Source organism: Oncorhynchus gorbuscha, linkage group LG14 (genome assembly GCF_021184085.1).
Source record: "Oncorhynchus gorbuscha isolate QuinsamMale2020 ecotype Even-year linkage group LG14, OgorEven_v1.0, whole genome shotgun sequence".
Taxonomy (NCBI): Eukaryota; Metazoa; Chordata; class Actinopteri; order Salmoniformes; family Salmonidae; genus Oncorhynchus; species Oncorhynchus gorbuscha.
Window position 1 is genome coordinate 69568004 of NC_060186.1, and position 21400 is coordinate 69589403.

General features: G+C 42.5%; 1 protein-coding gene across 1 annotated transcript; it reads left to right on the plus strand.

The window, feature by feature from the left end:
* Window positions 1-5366: 5366 nt before the first annotated feature.
* On the plus strand, window positions 5367-8263 carry LOC123995784 (4-galactosyl-N-acetylglucosaminide 3-alpha-L-fucosyltransferase 9-like). The gene is made up of 2 exons (XM_046299460.1): window positions 5367-5454; window positions 5957-8263. The coding sequence occupies exon 2, from the start codon at window positions 5964-5966 to the stop codon at window positions 7074-7076; it is 1113 nt and encodes a 370-aa protein (XP_046155416.1). The 5' UTR covers window positions 5367-5454; window positions 5957-5963; the 3' UTR covers window positions 7077-8263.
* The last annotated feature ends 13137 nt before the right edge of the window (window positions 8264-21400 follow it).

The following is a 21400-nucleotide window of genomic DNA, read 5'->3' on the forward strand; positions in this document are numbered from 1 at the left end:
AGCACTGAGGGAAAGCCCAGCACTGAGAGAAAGCTCAGCACTGAGAGGAAGCTCAGCGCTGAGGAAGCTCAGGCAGGTAGTTGGCTCTGGCAGATCCTGGCTGGCTGGCGGATCTGGAAGATTCTGGTTGACTGGCAGATCTGGAAGAGTCTGGTTGACTGGCAGATCTGGAAGAGTCTGGTTGACTGGCAGATATGGAAGAGTCTGGTTGACTGGCAGATCTGGAAGAGTCTGGTTGACTGGCAGATCTGGAAGAGTCTGGTTGACTGGCAGATCTGGAAGAGTCGGGTTGACTGGCAGATCTGGAAGAATCGGGTTGACTGGCAGATCTGGAAGATCATGGCCGACTGGCGGATCTAGCTGCTCTGGCTGCTCCATGCAGACTGTCAGCTCTGGCTGCTCCATGTAGACTGGCAGCTCTGGCTGCTCTATACAGACTGACAGTTCTGGCTGCTCTATGCAGACTGGCAGCTCCATGCAGACTGGAATCTCTGGCTGCTCTATGCAGACTGGCAGCTCTGGCTGCTCCATGCAGACTGGCAGCTCTGGCTGCTCCATGCAGACTGGCACTCTGGCTGCTCCATGCAGACTGGCAGCTCTGGCTGCTCCATGCAGACTGGCAGCTCTGGCTGCTCCATGCAGACTGGCAGCTCTGGCTGCTCCATGCAGACTGACAGCTCAGGCTGCTCCATGCAGACTGGCAGCTCGGGCTGTGCTGAACAGGCAGGAGACTCCGGCAGCGCTGGAGAGAAGGAAGGCTCTAGCTGCTCTAAACAGGCGGGAGACTCCGGCAGCGCAGGAGAGGAGAAAGGCTCCGACAGCGCTGAACAGGCGGGAGACTCCAGCAGCGCTGTAGAGGAGGAAGGCTCTGGAAGCGCTGAACAGGCGGGAGACTGCGGCAGCGCTGGAGAGGCGAGGTGCACTGTAGGCCTGATGCGTGGTGCTGGCACAGGTGGAACTGGATAGAGAACACACACTGGAAGCCTGGTGCGGGGAGATGCCACTGGAGGACTGGTGTGTGGAGGTGGCACTGGATAGACCGGACCGTGCAGGCGCACTGGATCTCTTGAGCACCGAGCCTGCCCAACCTTACCTGGCTCAATGCCCACTCTAGCCCGGCCAATACGAAGAGCTGGTATGTACCGCACCGGGCTATGCACCCGCACTGGAGACACCGTGCGCTCCATAGCATAACACGGTGCCTGCCCGGTCTCTCTAGCCCCCTGGTAAGCACAGGGAGTTTGCGCAGGTCTCCTACCTGGCATAGCCATACTCCCTGTAAACTCCCCCTCAATACATTTTTGGGGCTGACTCTCAGGCTTCCATCCACTTCGTCGTGCTGCCTCTTCATACCAGCGCCTCTCCGCTTTCATCGCCTCCAGTTCTTCTTTGGGGCGTCGATATTCACCAGGCTGTGCCCAGGGTCCTTTTCCGTCCAATATCTCCTCCCAAGTCCAGAAGTCCTTTGATCGCTGCTCCTCACGATTAACAGGGGGAGTTGGCTCAGGTCTGAACCCTGACTCTACCACACTCTCCCTGAGGCCCCCCCCAATAAATGTTTGGGGCTGACTTTCGGGTTTCTTTCTGCGCCGCCGTGTTTTTCTCTTCAACTCCATTCTCCTATAGCCCTCTTCACACTGCTCCAGCGAATCCCAGGCGGGCTCCGGTACTCTCTCTGGGTCGACCGCCCACCTGTCTATTTCCTCTGAAGTCGTATACTCTATACTCCTGCTGTCCATAACGTCCTCCCATGTCCATTCCTCCTTTCGCTGCTCCTGCTGTCGCTGCCTGTTACCACGCTGCTTGGTCCGGGTGTGGTGGGTGATTCTGTAACGGTTCTCTTCATCTCATCCTCTGACGAAGAGGTAGAACAAGGATCGGACCAAAATGCAGCGTGATGATGATTCATGATATTTTAATGAAGAAAAACCTATACATACAGAAACTACAAAAATAATGAAATGAAATAATGAAAACCGAAACAGCCCTATCTGGTGCAAACACAAAGACAGGAACAATCACCCACAAAAACACTCACAGAATATGGCTGCCTAAATATGGTTCCCAATCAGAGACAACGATAAATCACCTGACTCTGATTGAGAACCGCCTCAGGCAGCCATAGACTAATTAGTCACCACACAAAACCCCAAGACAAAAAACACACCACAATAACACATGTCACACCCTGGCCTGACCAAATAAAGAAAGAAAACACAAAATACTAAGACCAAGGCGTGACACTTACAGTGAAATGCTTACTTACGAAATCCTTACTTCCTCAAGGTAGTTGACATTATCCTGAGGACAGGTTAGACTGCATAAAGGTGTATGGCTGCATTCTCCTAAACAACGCTAAACTTTTGAACAGAGCATGTTTAGTTTACAGAATGTCTTTAAATCAAGATGTTTTAAACACTTAACACTGAAATCAGTTTTGAGAATGAAAATAAACCATTCCTTACCATTAGAGGGCTCTTGTTAGGGTTTGGCATCCATGCACTAGATTTCAACCAGAGTAGTGACGAGGTGTGGCACACCTGTGTCATCATGCCTTTTCATTGGAAATGCTAAAGAACCCGTCTGACAACTTGAGGATGACCCGTTCAGAACATTACATTTCATGGAACCTCATCGTCATTATATTTTTATTTAGCCTTTATATAACCAGTAAAATACCCTTGAGGTTAGAAACCTCTTTTGCAAGGGGGACCTGGGTAATAGCATTTGGTGTTACCATGTAGACTTGCCACCTCAAAGCTGGGGAACAATTGGGTGTTGAGTGGGGGGGGGGGAACAAATTGAAAAAGAGAGGAACTAATAAAAAGGGAAAAGTTGAGGGTTCTTCATAATGCAAGTGTTTATTATTCATTATTTATTATGACAAATTAAAAAACAAACATTTTTGTATTTGTATTTTTCCTGTATTTGAACCGGAAGAGTGGATCCGAAGGTCCCCAGTTTGAATCATGCATTGGCCAGAAATTACATTTACAAACTAAAATTATAGTTTCCAAAAGTGTTATTTTAACATTGGTGAAATGTAAGACCACCTGAGACAATATAACAATTATGGGAGCAAAATCATAACATATAGAAGTGTTGTTCTAATGAGGTTGGTTTATTACTGTACTATACTCCCATTACCTTGTTCATCCAATTACACTCAGCAAAAAAAGAAACAGGCCTTTTTCAGGACCCTGTCTTTCAAAGATAATTCGGAAAAATCTAAATAACTTCACAGATCTTCAATGTAAAGGGTTTAAACAGTGTTTCCCATGCTCGTTCAAAGAACCATAAACAATTAGTGAACATCCATCTGTGGAACAGTCATTTAAGACACTAAAAGGGTACAGATGGTAGACAATTAAGGTCACAGTTATGACAACTTAGGACACTAAAGAGTCCTTTCTACTGACTATGAAAAACACCAAAAGAAAGATGCCCAGTGCCCCTGCTCATCTACATGAACGTGCCTTAGGCATGTTGCAAGGAGGCATGAGGATTGCAGATGTGGCCAGGGCAATAAATTGCAATGTTCGTACTGTGAGACGCCTAAGTCAGCGCTCCAGGGAGACAGGACGGACAGCTGATCGTTCTCGCAGTGGCAGACCAACGTGTAAATACACCTTCACAGGATCGGTACATCTGAACATCACACCTGCGGGACAGGTACAGGATGGCAACAACAACTGCCCGAGTTACACCAGGAACGCACAATCCCTCCATCAGTGCTCAGAATGTCCGTAATAGGTTGAGAGAGGCTGGGCTGAGGGCTTGAAGGCCTGTTGTAAGGCAGACATCACCGGCAACAAGGTCGCCTGTGGGCACAAACCCAGCATCACTGGACAAGACAGGACTGGCAAAAAGTGCTCTTCACTGACGAGTCATGGTTTTGTCTCACCAGGGGTGATGGTCGGATTCATGTTTATCATCAAAGAAATGAGCGTTACATTGAGGCCTGTACTCTGGAGTGGGATCGATTTGGAGGTGGAGGGTCCATCGTGGTCTGGGGCGGTGTGTCACAGCATCATTGGAATGAGCTTGTTGTCATTGCAGGCAATCCCAACACTGTGCGTTACAGGGAAGACATTCTCCTCCCTCATGTGGTACCCTTCCTGCAGGCTCATCCTGACAAGACCTTCCAGCATATGACAATGGCACCAGCCATACTGCTCATTCTGTGTGTGATTTCCTGCAAGAAAGGATTGTCAGTGTTCTGCCACGGAGTATAGTAATGAGAATATAGTCCAGTAAGAAACAAACCACATTAGAACAACACTTATAAATCTCATGATTATGTCACCATAATCATTATATTAACTTAGGTTATCTTAAATTCACCTATGTGAAACATAATAACATTTTTAGAAACTATAGTTGTTAAGAAATGTTATTTCTGGCAGAGGCAGGATTTGAACAGGGTACCTTCGGGTTCAATCTTCCGGTTCAAATACAGGAAACAAACAACGTTTTCATTATTTTTCACCTTATGGTAATAAATAATGAATAATAAACACATTATGAAGAAGAACCCTTAACCTTTCCCTTTTTATTACTTTCTCTCAAATGTTTTCCTTTTCTTTTAACATTATTTCCCCCTTCTTCCTCCCTTCTCCCCTTGTTGGGGATTAATCAGAATTAGTTGGGTAACATAGATAGGATGTTTTATTTTCATGATATGCTTATGAGTTATTTCTCATAAGAATGTATTTTGTTGTACTATAGTGGTGGCCATTGGCAGTTATCTGTTCTCTGTCAGGACTAAGTTGCTTGGGTCGCAGAGAGGGGAGAGGTCAAGGTGTCATCATGTGTAAACATATATTTTGCTCCACTGTGTCTGTGTGCCAGTTAGGGGATAGGGGATGGCTAGGGGATATTCCTCTCTGAAGTAAAGTCTTTCTTTGTGTAAGTTCCTAAGACCTGTGGTTTGTCATGTCGTCTAGGGGGGTGGATCTTTGCTATAAAGGATCCCAGTTGGGCCATTATGTTGACTACTCTCAACTTTTCATTAGAGATACTGAACTGTTGAAAGTCAAAATGCTATTGCAAAAGCTTAATTATTATTAAAGGTGAAGATTAAGCATAACTCTGACTGGTGTGTGATTTGCTCTCTCATCATTTGGTAATTAAGGAAATTTCCATGACACCCTTAACATACCCTTTGTTCCCCAGCTTTAAATTGGCAAGGCGACATGGTAACACCTAATTGCTGTTACCCGGATCCCCTTGCAAAACAGGTTTTAAACCTCAATGGCATTTTCCTGGTTGTAGGTTCCAAGAAATGTAAAGCTCTGAAAGGATCAACCTCTAGTTGTCTGGCAGGTTATTTAGCATTTCCCATGAAAAGGCATGATGCCAGTTGTGCCACACCTCGTCACTAGTCTGGTTGAAATCTAGTGCATAGATTTACATGGATGGCAAACCCTAACACTAACAAGAGGCCTCTAAATGGTAAGGAATGGTTCATTTTCTTTCTCAAAACATGCTCTGTTCAAATGTTTAGCGTTGTTTAGGAGAATGCAGGCATACACCTTTATGCAGTCTAACCTGTCCTCAGGATAATGTTAACTAACTTGAGTACACTGAACATGCTAGCACTGCTAATAATAGCCTTTACGATTTCCTTTTCTTAATGACTGTCATTATTCTGTGTTTGTGCAGTAAAAACTGATAGAAACCTTCAGAAAAACTGCATGACTCACCATACACTGATTATGAGTGAATTTGAGTCAGATGGAAGAGAGAAAAAATGCATTTTAACTTCATAGATTTAGCCGGTGGTAACTTGTGGAATAGACACCGGCTGAAATGCGGTTTGAACCAATCAGCATTAAGGATTAGAACCACCTGTTGTATAATATAGAAACTCATTCTGATGTCATAGTCAATTTTCACATTGTTCCTTTTTATATACTTGTAACGTCTAAAATGTAGTTGTGTTTCTTTCTTAAAGAACAAACATGTCATCAACAACTTCCAACCGAAGACATCATCTAACTCTGATAGCTGCTCTTGGGGTTTTGTGTTCAGTGGTACTATTTTTTGTTTACTTTCAACCCTCATCTACTGCATGTCCATCTCGATTAGATGATTTGCCATTTTTGGCAAAGGGAGATGTTTCCTCATCTACCAAAAAGCCTGTGGAAAAGCCGCTTGTGTTGCTCTGGTTCTGGCCACTGGGTGTGAGATGGAATTTTGAAATCTGCAAAACCCATTTCAACATCGATAGCTGTGTTCTGACAGATGACAGATCCCTTTATGACAAAGCAGAGGGAGTGGTGGTTTTTCACAGAGACATCAGCTGGGACCTGAAGAACCTGCCTCAGTCTCCTCGTCCACATTTTCAGAAATGGATCTGGTTTCATGTGGAATCACCAACAAATACCGCCAGAATACCAGGTCTGGAAAATCTATTTAACCTCACTTTGAGCTATAGACGAGATGCTGACATCACAGTGCGAAATGAATTGACAACCGTGAAGACTGAAAAGGACAGTGAGTTTGTGCTGCCCAAGAAGGATAAATTGGTTTGTTGGATTGTGAGCAACAACAATCCTTCAACTGGGACAGGAACCAGAGCAAAGTACTATCAAGAGTTGGTCAAACACATCAAGATACATATTTTTGGTGCTGCTTTTACAGGGAGTCGTTTGAAGTATGAGGACTATTACTCAACCCTTGCTAGCTGTAAATTCTACCTTTCATTTGAGAATTCAATCCACAGAGACTACATCACAGAAAAGGTGAACGGACCACTTGTAGCAGGAACCATACCAGTAGTCATGGGCCCAACCAGAGAGAACTATGAACAGTTTTTCCCAGCTGGTTCTTTCATTCATGTAAATGACTTTACTAATGCAAAGGCACTGGCTGACTTCCTCCTCCAATTGGACAAGAATGATGAGATGTATATAAGTTACTTCACCTGGAGGAGGTACCTTAAGGCCAAACCCCACCTCCTGACAATGCAGGAAGAGTTTATTCAACCTGTTTGTTTAGCCTGTGAATACATGGCAAGAGACAAAGGATATTACAATGTTGTCCACAATCTTTATGAATGGTACTTTGGCTGAGGGTTTAGCCATAATTTTGTAAGCACAGAAAATATCATTTTAGCTTAGCTGCGTAAACGGAATACAATTTTAAAAGTGTACTCGAATTTGGGGATATCTTGATTGAAAATATGTGTATCAATTCAATGGATGGGCATTCAAAGTTTTGGGGTAGATTAAAATAAATAAATTATTAAATGCTTTGGAAGCAGAAAACACTGTAAACCCAAATGTGCTGTCATTACTCAAAACTTTTAAGGAACCCATTGCACTTGACATTTTACTACAGTTGGCTAAATCAGCTGATCACACAGCTATTCTTGGTAGTCTTAAACAAATCTACGTTAAAACCAAACTATACACCACACACACATGGTTATGGGCTTTAAAAAGAAGAAACCTGTTCCATGTCAGATATAGAGTTTAAATGTATTACATTTTCACTTTGAATCTCAAGATTACATTTTATATTCATCACAGGAGACTGAACTATAAGGAAATGGTTTGACACTGGAATTAGTTTGACACGTTGTAGAGGGTCCAGATTTGAGTTGTATAATTTTATTGCCGTTTGTATGACATTTGAGTAATGCCTCCAATATAATTTCCCAGTGTGCCTAGTCTTTGAGTGAATTGCAGAGTTACTGTACCACCCATGCCTGTATTTGTTCGTGACAGAGACATGGTTGTTGAATTCACTCATTTTTAGTTGTGTGGGTGGCCTTCACTGAGTGAGTTCCTAGGCAAATGTTGTCTTTATAGTTCAACTCTTAATGATAAAACATTACAGATCCAGTAAGGCTTTATTTTGATGTCTCGTGAAATTCCAGTAACTTTACCGCATTTTCAAAACAATCCTGGTTGAAGGATTTTACTGGAATCTTCCAACTGGGATTCCTGAAAAACCTGTGAAATGTACCATCATTTTGCAACCCCTCCTGCATGTCACATTGTGCTGGCTTGCAAAGTGACGTATAACTCCTATTGGAATCCAGACAGAGTTAGGATATCTATTAACCATGTAAATTGGAACCCATTTCAGTAATGAGTGCAAAAAATCTAACGAAATGATTGGATTAATTTAGAAAAATGTATGTTATTTATGTGTAGCATAAATGTGTAGCATAGCATTAATCCATCAATGACTCAATGTACATGCAAAAACACTTGTTTTAGTTTTGAGTTTGTGCTACATAAACATTTTAATAAATAACTAACTTTTCATTGACTGAGTATTTGAGTTCAAAATGCATTGGAGTTTACAGTATACTGTACCAGTGTGTGGATTTATAATATAAACAGTGCTTGACTTGGACTGAAATAGGTGCCGGTACTCATTTTGGTTGCCGGTATTTTAAATTTAGGTGCAGGAGCTCCACAATACTTTTGAGCTTATATTCTATAAGAGGAACATTTGAGGTGCTGGTACTCCGCTCTGGTGAGCTCCTGCCCAAGTAAAGCACTGAATCTGCTTCTACATCTGCATTGCTTGCTGTTTGGCGTTTTAGGCTGTTTGGGGTTTGAGGCATGGTTTCTGTCCAACACTTTGTGACATCTACTGATTTTAAAAAGGCTTTATAAATACATTTGATTTAATCAATGTCTTCCTCCCGGATCCAGCATCTTGGAAACGTTTTATATTATGAGATGTACGCATTTCACTCTCTTTAACACATAGCAAAAAGAGACAAGGGATGTTGTCCCTGGTAATATTCTCCACTACCCTTACAAGTGGTACTTTAGTTGAGCATATTAAATTCACATTTATCACCTGAAATGGTATTTGACTTAATCAGCAAATATATTTACTTTTTCATATACCACATAAATATTATGAAGCGTCTGGCTGTATTTTCTTGGCTGTTTTGGTGAACTGTTTGCTAACATATATGATTTCAGCAGTAGAATGGATTAATATAATTACAGAAAACGCTGGATCAAATGTTTTGCCTGCGTCACAGCGCATGGAGAGTACCGTGGCGTCGAGCACGATTGCAAGTTAGATTTTCTTTTAATATTGCAAGACAGTAAAGAGAGTTTTGATGTCTAAAATGTCGCAAGTTTGAGGTTGTGTTGTCAGAGAGCAGAGAGTGTTTAATTAGAGGAGCTTTTCTGTTCTCCTGGGTCACATTGTATCACACCTAGATGGGTTGTTCCTAAATTGTGGTGGCATTTGGTTGTAGCATTTGGAAGAAAATTAAGTACATTTTTCAAGAATGTTTATTTTTTAAATGGATTTGGGTACATCCATTCTGAATCAACTAATATGTCCGCTTAATGACTTTAAATCATTTTTTACCATTATGATAACATTGTGCCACCAGTAGGAGTACTAACAGTAATGATTGTAACACCGATGACACATTTGTAGGTAATTGAGGATTTTATTAAGTGTAGGCCACAGATGCTCAATTCCAAGGTCATTAACCATTTAAATATAATTGACTAGAGTGAAATTATTATTCATTTTGCTAATTGTAATTTCCCTTCATTTAAACTGAGAAACATTGAAGCTACTTAGTCACACAACATTTATTAATGGAATCAGCAAATGTATGACATACTAAAAGGTTGTGATTTGCTAATACTTTTCTTTTAATATAGACCCTTCCCCGATAACAGTTTGCCAATGAAGGGAATATTCAAGGTCCTTGAATATTTTTCTAATGAGTGATACAACAATGACATAAACCTTAGGGCCATATTATTTGTTTAAAAAAGTATATTTTTTTGTTTTTATCTATCTACGCAATGTAATACATACTTTTGTTTACTTTCTTGCAAATCAAAATAATAGATGGATATTTTTTAAACCCCAATGTCACTACAACTCTATTCATCACTACTGGGACAAGACAATTTGCTTTTCCTAAGTACATCAAACAATGCATAAAGATAACGTTTTGCAGTATAAATGACTTGCATTATATTTTATTTCTACTTGTGTCAAATGTTATTAAATCAAATCAAATGCAGACAGAGTTCAGTGTGTCAAATCGGAGGGCATGTTGTCCGGTCCTCTGGCAGTCTCTATGGGGGTGCCACAGGGTTCAATTCTCGGGCTGACTCTTTTCTCTGTATATATCCATAATGTTGCTCTTGCTGCGGGCGATTCCCTGATCCACCTCTACGCAGACGACACCATTGTATACACTTACGGCCCGTCATTGGACACTGTGCTATCTAACCTCCAATCGAGCTTCAATGCCATTCAACACTCCTTCCGTGGCCTCCAACTGCTCTTAAACGCTAGTAAAACCAAATGCATGCTTTTCAACCGATCGCTGCCTGCACCCGCATGCCCGACTAGCATCACCACACTGGATGGTTCCGACCTTGAATATGTGGACACCTATAAGTACCTAGGTGTCTGGCTAGACTGCAAACTCTCCTTCCAGACCCATATCAAACATCTCCAATCGAAAATCAAATCAAGAATCGGCTTTCTATTCCACAACAAAGCCTCCTTCACTCACGCTGCCAAGCTTACCCTAGTAAAATTGACTATCCTACCGATCCTCGACTTCGGCGACGTCATCTACAAAATTGCTTCCAACACTCTACTCAGCAAACTGGATGCAGTTTATCACAGTGCCATCCGTTTTGTCACTAAAGCACCTTATACTACCCACCACTGCGACTTGTATGCTCTAGTTGGCTGGCCCTCGCTACATATTCATCGCCAGACCCACTGGCTTCAGGTCATCTACAAGGCCATGCTAGGCAAAGCTCCGCCTTATCTCAGCTCAGTGGTCACGATGGCAACACCCATCCGTAGCATGCGCTCCAGCAGGTGTATCTCATTGATCATCCCTAAAGCCAACACCTCATTCGGCCGCCTTTCGCTCCAGTACTCTGCTGCCTGTGACTGGAACGAATTGCAAAAATCGCTGAAGTTGGAGACTTTTATCTCCATCACCAACTTCAAACATCAGCTAGCTGAGCAGCTAACCGATCGCTGCAGCTGTACATAATCTATTGGTAAATAGCACACCCATTTTCACCTACCTCATCCCCATACTGTTTTTATTTATTTACTTTTCTGCTCTTTTGCACTCCAATATCTCTACCTGTACATGATCATTTATCACTCCAGTGTTAATCTGCAATATTGTAATTATTCGCCTACCTCCTCATGCCTTTTGCACACATTGTATATAGACTTCCCTTTTTTATCTGTGTTATCGACTTGTTAATTGTTTACTCCATGTGTAACTCTGTGTTGTCTGTTCACACTGCTATGCTTTATCTTGGCCAGGTCGCAGTTGCAAATGAGAACCTGTTCTCAACTAGCCTACCTGGTTAAATAAAGGTGAAAAAAAATATTTAAAAAAATAAATAAAATCACATTTTATTTGTCACATACACATGGTTAGCAGATGTTAATGCGAGTGTAGCGAAATGCTTGTGCTTCTAGTTCCGACAATGCAGTGATAACCAACAAGTAATCTAACTAACAATTCCAAAACTACTGTCTTATACACAGTGTAAGGGGATAAAGAATATGTACATAAGGATATATGAATGAGTGATGGTACAGAGCAGCATAAAGTAGATGGTATCGAGTACAGTATATACATATGAGATGAGTATGTAGACAAAGTAAACAAAGTGGCATAGTTAAAGTGGCTAGTGATACATGTATTACATAAGGATGCAGTCGATGATGTAGAGTACAGTATATACGTATGCATATGAGATTAATAATGTAGGGTAAGTAACATTATATAAGGTAGCATTGTTTAAAGTGGCTAGTGATATATTTACATAATTTCCCATCAATTCCCATTATTAGAGTGGCTGGAGTTGGGTCAGTGTCAATGACAGTGTGTTGGTAGCAGCCACTCAATGTTAGTGGTGGCTGTTTAACAGTCTGATGGCCTTGAGATAGAAGCTGTTTTTCAGTCTCTCGGTCCCAGCTTTGATGCACCTGTATTGACCTCGCCTTCTGGATGATAGCGGGGTGAACAGGCAGTGGCTCGGGTGGTTGATGTCCTTGATGATCTTTATGGCCTTCCTGTAACATTGGGTGGTGTAGGTGTCCTGGAGGGCAGGTAGTTTGCCCCCGGTGATGCATTGTGCAGACCTCACTACCCTCTGGAGAGCCTTACGGTTGAGGGCAGAGCAGTTGCCGTACCAGGCGGTGATACAGCCCGCCAGGATGCTCTCGATTGTGCATCTGTAGAAGTTTGTGAGTGCTTTTGGTGACAAGCCGAATTTCTTCAGCCTCCTGAGGTTGAAGAGGCGCTGCTGCGCCTTCTTCACGACGCTGTCAGTGTGAGTGGACCAATTCAGTTTGTCTGTGATGTGTATGCCGAGGAACTTAAAACTTGCTACCCTCTCCACTACTGTTCCATCGATGTGGATAAGGGGGTGTTCCCTCTGCTGTTTCCTGAAGTCCACAATCATCTCCTTAGTTTTGTTGACGTTGAGTGTGAGGTTATTTTCCTGACACCACACTCCGAGGGCCCTCACCTCCTCCCTGTAGGCCGTCTCGTTGTTGTTGGTAATCAAGCCTACCACTGTTGTGTCTTCCGCAAACTTGATGATTGAGTTGGAGGCGTGCGTGGCCACGCAGTCGTGGGTGAACAGGGAGTACAGGAGAAGGCTCAGAACGCACCCTTGTGGGGCCCCCGTGTTGAGGATCAGCGGGGAGGAGATGTTGTTGCCTACCCTCACCACCTGGGGGCGGCCCATCAGGAAGTCCAGTACCAAGTTGCACAGGGCGGGGTCGAGACCCAGGGTCTCGAGCTTGATGATGAGCTTGGAGGGTACTATGGTGTTGAATGCCGAGCTGTAGTCGATGAACAGCATTCTCACATAGGTATTTCTCTTGTCCAGGTGGGTTAGGGCAGTGTGCAGTGTGATTGAGATTGCATCGCCTGTGGACCTATTTGGGCGGTAAGCAAATTGGAGTGGGTCTAGGGTGTCAGGTAGGGTGGAGGTGATATGGTCCTTGACTAGTCTCTCAAAGCACTTCATGATGACGGAAATGAGTGCTACGGGGCAGTAGTCGTTTAGCTCAGTTACCTTAGCTTTCTTGGGAACAGGAACAATGGTGGCCCTCTTGAAGCATGTGGGAACAGCAGACTGGTATAGGGATTGATTGAATATGTCCGTAAACACACCGGCCAGCTGGTCTGCGCATGCTCTGAGGGCGCGGCTGGGGATGCCGTCTGGGCCTGCAGACTTGCGAGGGTTAACACGTTCAAATGTCTTACTCACCTCGGCTGCAGTGAAGGAGAGACCGCATGTTTTCGTTGCAGGCCGTGTCAGTGGCACTGTATTGTCCTCAAAGCGGGCAAAAAAGTTATTTAGTCTGCCTGGGAGCAAGACATCCTGGTCCGTGACTGGGCTGGGTTTCTTCTTGTAGTCCGTGATTGACTGTAGACCCTGCCACATGCCTCTTGTGTCTGAGCCGTTGAATTGAGATTCTACTTTGTCTCTGTACTGACGATTAGTGTGTTTAATAGCCTTGCGGAGGGAATAGCTGCACTGTTTGTATTCGGTCATGTTGCCAGACACCTTGCCCTGATTAAAAGCAGTGGTTCGCGCTTTCAGTTTCATGCGAATGCTGCCATCAATCCACAGTTTCTGGTTAGGGAATGTTTTTATCGTTGCTATGGGAACGACATCTTCAACGCACGTTCTAATGAACTCGCACACCGAATCAACGTATTTGTCAATATTTTTATCTGACGCAATACGAAACATGTCCCGGTCCACGTGACGGAAGCAGTCTTGGAGTGTGGAGTCCGCTTGGTCGGACCAGCGTTGGACAGACCTCAGCGTGGGAGCCTCTTGTTTTAGTTTCTGCCTGTAGGCAGGGATCAACAAAATGGAGTCGTGGTCAGCTTTTCCGAAAGGGGGGCGGGGCAGGGCCTTATATGCGTCGCGGAAGTTAGAGTAACAATGATCCAAGGTTTTACCACCCCTGGTTGCGCAATCGATATGCTGATAAAATTTAGGGAGTCTTGTTTTCAGATTAGCTTTGTTAAAATCCCCAGCTACAATGAATGCAGCCTCCGGATAAATGGTTTCCAGTTTCCAAAGAGTTAAATAAAGTTCGTTCAGAGCCATCGATGTGTCTGCTTGGGGGGGGGGATATGATTATAATCGAAGAGAATTCTCTTGGAAGATAATGCGGTCTACATTTGATTGTGAGGAATTCTAAATCAGGTGAACAGAGGATTTGAGTTCCTGTATGTTTCTTTCATCACACCATGTCTCGTTAGTCATGAGGCATACGCCCCCGCCACTTCTACTTGAGTAGGATATTTCAGTATGCTTTCCACCCCTGGTGACTGAGTGAAAGAGGGAGTTTGTGAGTGAGTGAATGTCAGTTGGTCCCAAGTAACAGAGGGTTGAATAAGGGATCTAACAAGAATTAGATGTTTATTTCTGGAGTCTGAAGTACACTACTGTTTTAAAAAATTGGGGTCACTTAGAAATGTCCATGTTTTTGAAAGAAAATCACATTTTTTTTGTCCGTTAAAATAACATCAAATTGATCAGAAGCATTAAAAACAATCAAGCAACCCAGAAAAGTGCAAAAAAAATAGCCCATATTACATATGCAGCCTGAGAAACAAGGTCCATGTAGTCAATAGTTGCTAGTAACAGATGACGTTCATATTCTGACTGTCTTTGAAACTCACTTAGATAATACCTTGATGAAACAGTGGTAGCAATACAGGGTTATAACATCTACCGAAAAGACAAAAATGCCATAGGGGGCGGTGTTGCGGTCTATATAAAGAATCACACTCCTGTAAAGCTTAGAGACAATCGAATGTTAAATACTGTTGAAGTAATATGACTACAGGTTCATCTAACATCTAACCCAAAGCCCATTCTTGTATTTGGATAATATGTGTGAAATGTTTGATAATGTATCTGATATCAACAGAGAAGTATATTTTCTGGGTGATTTACATATTGACTGGCTCTCATCAAACTACCCTCTCAAGAAAAATCTTCAAACTGTAACCAGTGCCTGCAACCTGCTTCAGGTTGTCAGTCAACCTAGGAGGGTATTTACAAACAGCACAGGAATGAAATCATCAACATGCATGTATTGATCACATCTTTACTAATGCGGTAGAAATTTGCTCTAAAGCAGAAACCAAATCCATAGGATGTAGTGATCACAATATAATAGCCATATCTAGGAAAAGCAAAGTTCCAAAGCCTGGGCCATACAATAAGTTGTGGTGATTAATATATTGATGATGTAAAGAATATTTGCTGTTCTGTGGTGTGTAATGAGGAGCAACCAGACGCTGCTGGTCTGTGGTGTGTAATGAGGAGCAACCAGACGCTGCACTTGACACATTTCTGAAATTGCTTATTCTAGTTACTAATAAGTACGCACCCATTAAGAAAAGGACTGTAAAACTGTTAAATCCCCATGTATTGACGAGGAATTGAAAAATGGTATGGTTGAGAGGGATGAGGTCGAAAGGTATGGCAAACGTACTGCAAATTAAGAAATCATGTGACTGTGCTAAATAAAAATAAACTATACTATGAAACAAAGATAAATGATATAAAGAATGATAGCAAAAGCTTTGGAGCATCTTAAATGACATTTTTGGGAAAAAAAGCCAACTCGGCTCCATCATTCATTGAATCAGATGGCTCATTTATCACAAAGCCCCCTGATATTGCCAACTACTTTAATTACTTTTTCATTAGCAAGATAAACAAACTTAGGGATGACATGCCAGCAACAAACACTGACAAGCATCCAAGTATATCTGACCAAAGAACTGTAGTTTTGAATTCCGTAAAGTCAGTGTGGAAGGTGATTTTTTTGTTGTTGTTATCTATCAACAATGACAAGCCACCGGGGTCTGACAACTTGGATGGAAAATGATTGAGGATAATAGTGGATGATATTGCCAGTCCTCAATTTAAGCCAACTAGAATGTGTGTGCCAACAGGCTTGGAGGGAAGCAAAAGTCATTAATCTACCTAAGAATAGTAAAGCCCCCTTTACTGGCTCGAATAGCCAACCAATCAGCCTGTTATCAACCCTTAGTAAACTTTGGAAAAAAATAGTGTTTGACAAAATTGACAACAATATTTCAGCATGCTTGTAGGGAAGGACTTTCAAGAGTGTTACGGCTTTACAGCCCCTGCTATAATGTGGATAAAGAGTTATTTGACTAACAGAACACAGAGGGTGTTATTATCAAATATAATCCAGTTAGAATCAGGAAATCTCCAGGGTACCAGGGTAGCTGCTTTATTTTTTTACTAACAACATGCCACTGACTTTGAGCAAAGGCAGAGTGTCTATGTATGCGGATGACTCTATACACGTCAGCTATTACAGCGACTGAAATGACTGCAACACTCAACAAAGAGCTGCAGTTAGTTTCAGAGTGGGTGGCAAGGAATATGATATCCCTAAACAAAGCATTGTATTTGGAACAAAACACTCACTAAACCTCAACTAAAACTTGTAATAGATAATGTGGAAATTGCGCAAGTTGATTGTAAACTGTCATGGTCAAAACATATTGATGCAATAGTAGCTAAAATGGGGAGAAGTCTGTCTATAATAAAGCGATGCTCTACTTTCTTAAGAGCACTATCAACAAGGCAGGTTCTACAGGCCCTAGTTTTGTCGCACTTTGACTACTGTTCAGTCGTGTGGTCAGGTTCCACAAAAAAGGACTTAGGAGAATTGCAATTGGCTCAGAACAGGGCAGCACAGCTGGCCCTTGGATGTACACAGAGAGCTAATATTAATGTCAAAATATGCATGTCAATCTCGCCTGGCTGAAAGTGGAGGAGAGATTGACTTCATCACCACTTTTATTTATGACATGTTGAGTGCACCGAGCGGTCTGTCTAAACTACTGGCACACAGCACGGACACACATGCACACCCCACAAGACATGTCACCAGATGTCTCTTCACAGTCCCCAAGTCCAGAACAGACTATGGGAGGCACAATGACTACATGGAACTCTATTCCACAACAAGTAACTGATGCAAGCAGTAAATTTAGATTTAAAAACAGATTAAAAAACACCTTATGGAACAGCGGGGACTGTGAAGCAACACAAACTGTACATTCACACACACACACACACGCACACACGCACACACGCACACACACACGCACACGCACACGCACAGAGATTTAGTACTGTAGATATGTGGTAGTGGTGGAGTAGGATCCTGAGGGTACACAGTGTGTTGTGCAATCTGTGAATGTATTGTAACGTTTTTAAAATTGTATAAACTGCCTTAATTTGGCTGGACCCTTGCTGCTTTGGCAGCAGCTAATGGGGATCCATAATAAATACAAATACAAATACAATTTTCTCAACAGCTCGCTTTTCTCTGCAACTCTATGGATCACCATGTCAGTATCCAGGGCCATTAGGATGTCCTCCTCAGTAACCATGTCAGTATCCAGGGCCATTAGGATGTCCTCCTCAGTAACCATGTCAGTATCTAGGGCCGTTAGGATGTCCTTCCCAGTAACCATGTCAGTATCCAGGGCCATTAGGATGTCCTCCTCAGTAACCATGTCACTATCCAGGGCCATTAGGATGTCCTTCCCAGTAACCATGTCAGTATCCAGGGCCGTTAGGATGTCCTCCTCAGTAACCATGTCAGTATCCAGGGCCATTAGGATGTCCTCCCCAGTAACCATGTCAGTATCCAGGGCCATTAGGATGTCCTTCTCGGTGAAGACCTCTAGGTGTTCTTGTGAGAGAGTGATGCTGAGTCTGCTCTTGATATACTTTAAGCTTCGCTCACAAGCTATCTGGGTAATTGAGAGGGTGAGTAGGAACTTGTATCCAAGGCCAAGGATATGGTATGCATCAGTCAGCAGGTCGTACCGTCTCAGCATCTGGTAACAACACAGTGGACATTCTTTGCAGGATGAGCAGCATGTATTCTTCATTTCCACCTCATCTTCATTTCCATCAGGGCCATCCTCCATTGTCCTGGTCATGTATTCCTACAATCCTTAACTTTTCAGTCTTTTCCACTGTACAGCGAGGCTCCTCAGCTCACACTGCATATTGTCAACAGTTGCTTGACTATCAAATCGAAACAAACATTTGCTGTGCTCTTGAAGGGCTGTCTGTGGAAGACCATTGGATGTTATTTGGGAGAAGTTTCTAGGGTCCAGAAGGGCTAGGTCAGCATATAGAGTGCCATGAGACAAAAATCTCCTGTGGATATTATCTGTGACTGTATCCATATTTTGATTGTGGACTTGAACTTTATGGGCACTCTACTCTCTGCCCCTGTCAAAGCTTCATCTTGAGCACTCTCTCCGGACATGATTTTCTTCTTTCTTGCCTTTTTCTGTGGAAGAGTGGCTTCCAACTTCTCCAGCTGTGTCCTCATCTTGTTCTTTGATCTTCTTATTTGAAAATTGAACAAATGTGTCTGTAGCTGCCTTAATGGTGTCAAAGTCTCTTGACATGCCTTTCAGGGTTTCCTGTGTAGCCATTCGATGGACAACCATTCGATGGGCAGACAGGATGTATATCCCACTTATCTGCAGGTATTTGGATAGTGGTGATGGGTTCTCAAATATGCAAATAAATATTTGAGCTGTCAGTATCGTCTCATACCGGAGAAGAGTCTCAGTAAATCTTATCTTCATGTTGGCCTGTCCTTGTAAGGCTGATAGTGTGAGGAGTACGTCAACATGCCCAGGGACAGCGGTTGAAAATTAGCCGGCTCGTTAAAACCTGCACTTTTACTGAAACGTTGATTAATGTGCACTGTCTCTGTAAAAATAACAATTTAAGATCATCAAGAACAACAACCACCCGAGCCACTGCCTGTTCACTCCGCTATCATCCAGGAGGCAAGGTCAGTACAGGTGCATCAAAGCTGGGACCGAGAGACTGAAAAACAGCTCCTATCTCAAGGCCATCAGACTGTTAAATAGCCATCACTAGCACAGAGAGGCTGCTGCCTACATACACATACTTTAAATCATTGGCCACTTTAAGAAATGGAACATTAGTCACTTTAATAATGTTTACATATTTTGCAATACTCATCGCATATACTGTATTCTATACTATCTACTGTATCTTAGTCTATACCTCTCTGACATTGCTAGCCAATATATCTACATATTCTTAATTCCATTCTTTTACTTAGATTTGTGTGTATTGGGTAGTTATTGTGAAATTGGTAGATATTACTTGTTAGATATTGCTGCACTGTCGGAACTAGAGGCACAAGCATTCCGCTACACCTGCAATAACATCTGCTAAACACGTGGCCCTTTTCTGCAGTCAATGACAAAAAGCCCCATCTTTGACCTCATGGGTGCAATGTCATGAATATTTTTCATATTAATCTTAATTATGAAATTAACTACAAAATGCTTTGTTATAGTTCAGTCTTCTGTGATGTACACTACCAGTCAAAAATGTGGACAAACATACTGATTCCAGGGTTTTACTTTATTTTTACGATTTTCTACATTGTAGAATAATAGTGAAGATATCAAAACTATGAAATAACACAATGAATCATGTAGTAACCAAAAAAGTGTTAAACAAATCAAAATATATTTTATTTTGATTATTTAAAGTAGCCACCCTTTGCCCTGATGACAGCTTTGCAAACTCTTGGCATTCTCTCAACCAGCTTCCTGAGGTTGTCACCTGGAATGCATTTAAATTATTAAAAGTTAATTTGTGGAATTTCTTTCCTTCTGAATGTGTTTGAGCCAATCAGTTGTGTTGTAACAAGATAGGGGTAAAATACAGAGCATAGCCCTATTTGGTAAAAGACCAAGTCCATATTATGGCAAGAACAGCTCAAATAAGCAATGAGAAACAACTGTCCATCATTATTTTAAAATAATAAGAACTTTGAACGTTTCTTCAAGTGCACTCGCAAAAACCATCAAGCCCTATGATGAAGCTGGCTCTCATGAGGACTGCCATATGAAAGGAAGGGGGATAAGTTCATTACCAGCCTCAGAATTTGCAGCCCAAATAAATGCTTCACAGAGTTCAAGTAACAGACACATCTCAACATCAACTGTTCAGAGGAGTGCATGAATAAGGCTTCATGGTTGAATTGCTGCAAAGAAACCACTACTAAAGGACACCAATAAGAAGAATGGACTTGCTTGGGCCAAGAAATACAATTTGGTCTGATGAGTCCAAATGTGAGATTTTATGTGAGACGCAGAGTAGATGAACATGTCATTCCCACCGTGAAGCATGAAGAAAGAGGTGTGGTGGTGTGGGGGTGCTTTGCTGGTGACACTCAGTGATTTATTTTGAATTCATGGCACACTTAACCAGCATGGCTACCACAGCATTCTGCAACAATACCCCATCTCATCTGGTTTGCACATAGTGGGACTATTATTTGTTTTTCAACAGGACAATGACCCAAGACACCTCCAGGCTGTGTAAGGGCTATTTGACCAAGAAGTAGAGTGATGGGAGTGCTGCATCAGATGACCTGGTCTTCACAATCAACTGACCTCAACCCAAATGAGATGGTTTTGGATGTGTTGGACCGCAGAGTGAACAGAAAAGTAGCCAACAAGTGCTCTGCATACGTGATAATTCCTTCAAGACTGTTTTAAAAATATATATTTTTATTTCATCTTTATTTAACCAGGTAGGAAAGTTGAGAACAAGTTTTCATTAACAATTGCGACCTGGCCAAGATAAAGCAAAGCAGTTCGACGCTTACAACAACACAGAGTTAGACATGGAGTAAAACAAACATACAGTCAATAATACAGTAGAAAAATAAGTCTATATACAATGTGAGCAAATGAGGTGAGATAAGGGAGGTAAAGGCAAAAAAAGGCCACGGTGGCGAAGTAAATACAATATAGCAAGTAAAACACTGGAATGGTAGATTTGCAGTGGAAGAATGTGCAAAGTAGAGAGAAATAATGGGGTGCAAAGGAGCAAAATAAATGAATACAGTAGAGGGAGAGGTAGTTGTTTGGGCTAAATTATAGATGGGCTATGTACAGGTGCAATAATCTGTGAGCTACTCTGACAGCCGGTGCTTAAAGCTAGTAAGGGAGATAAGTGTTTCCAGTTTCAGAGATTTTTGTAGTTTGTTCCAGTCATTGGCAGAAGAGAACTGGAAGGAGAGGCGGCCAAAGGAAGAATTGGTTTTGGGGGTGACTAGAGAGATATACCTGCTGGAGCGAGTGCTACTGGTGGGTGCTGATATGGTGACCAGCGAGCTGACATTAGGGGGGACTTTACCCAGCAGGGTTTTGTAGATGACCTAGAGCCAGTGGGTTTGGCGATGAGTATGAAGTGAGGGCCAGCCAACGAGTGCGTACAGGTCGCAGTGATGG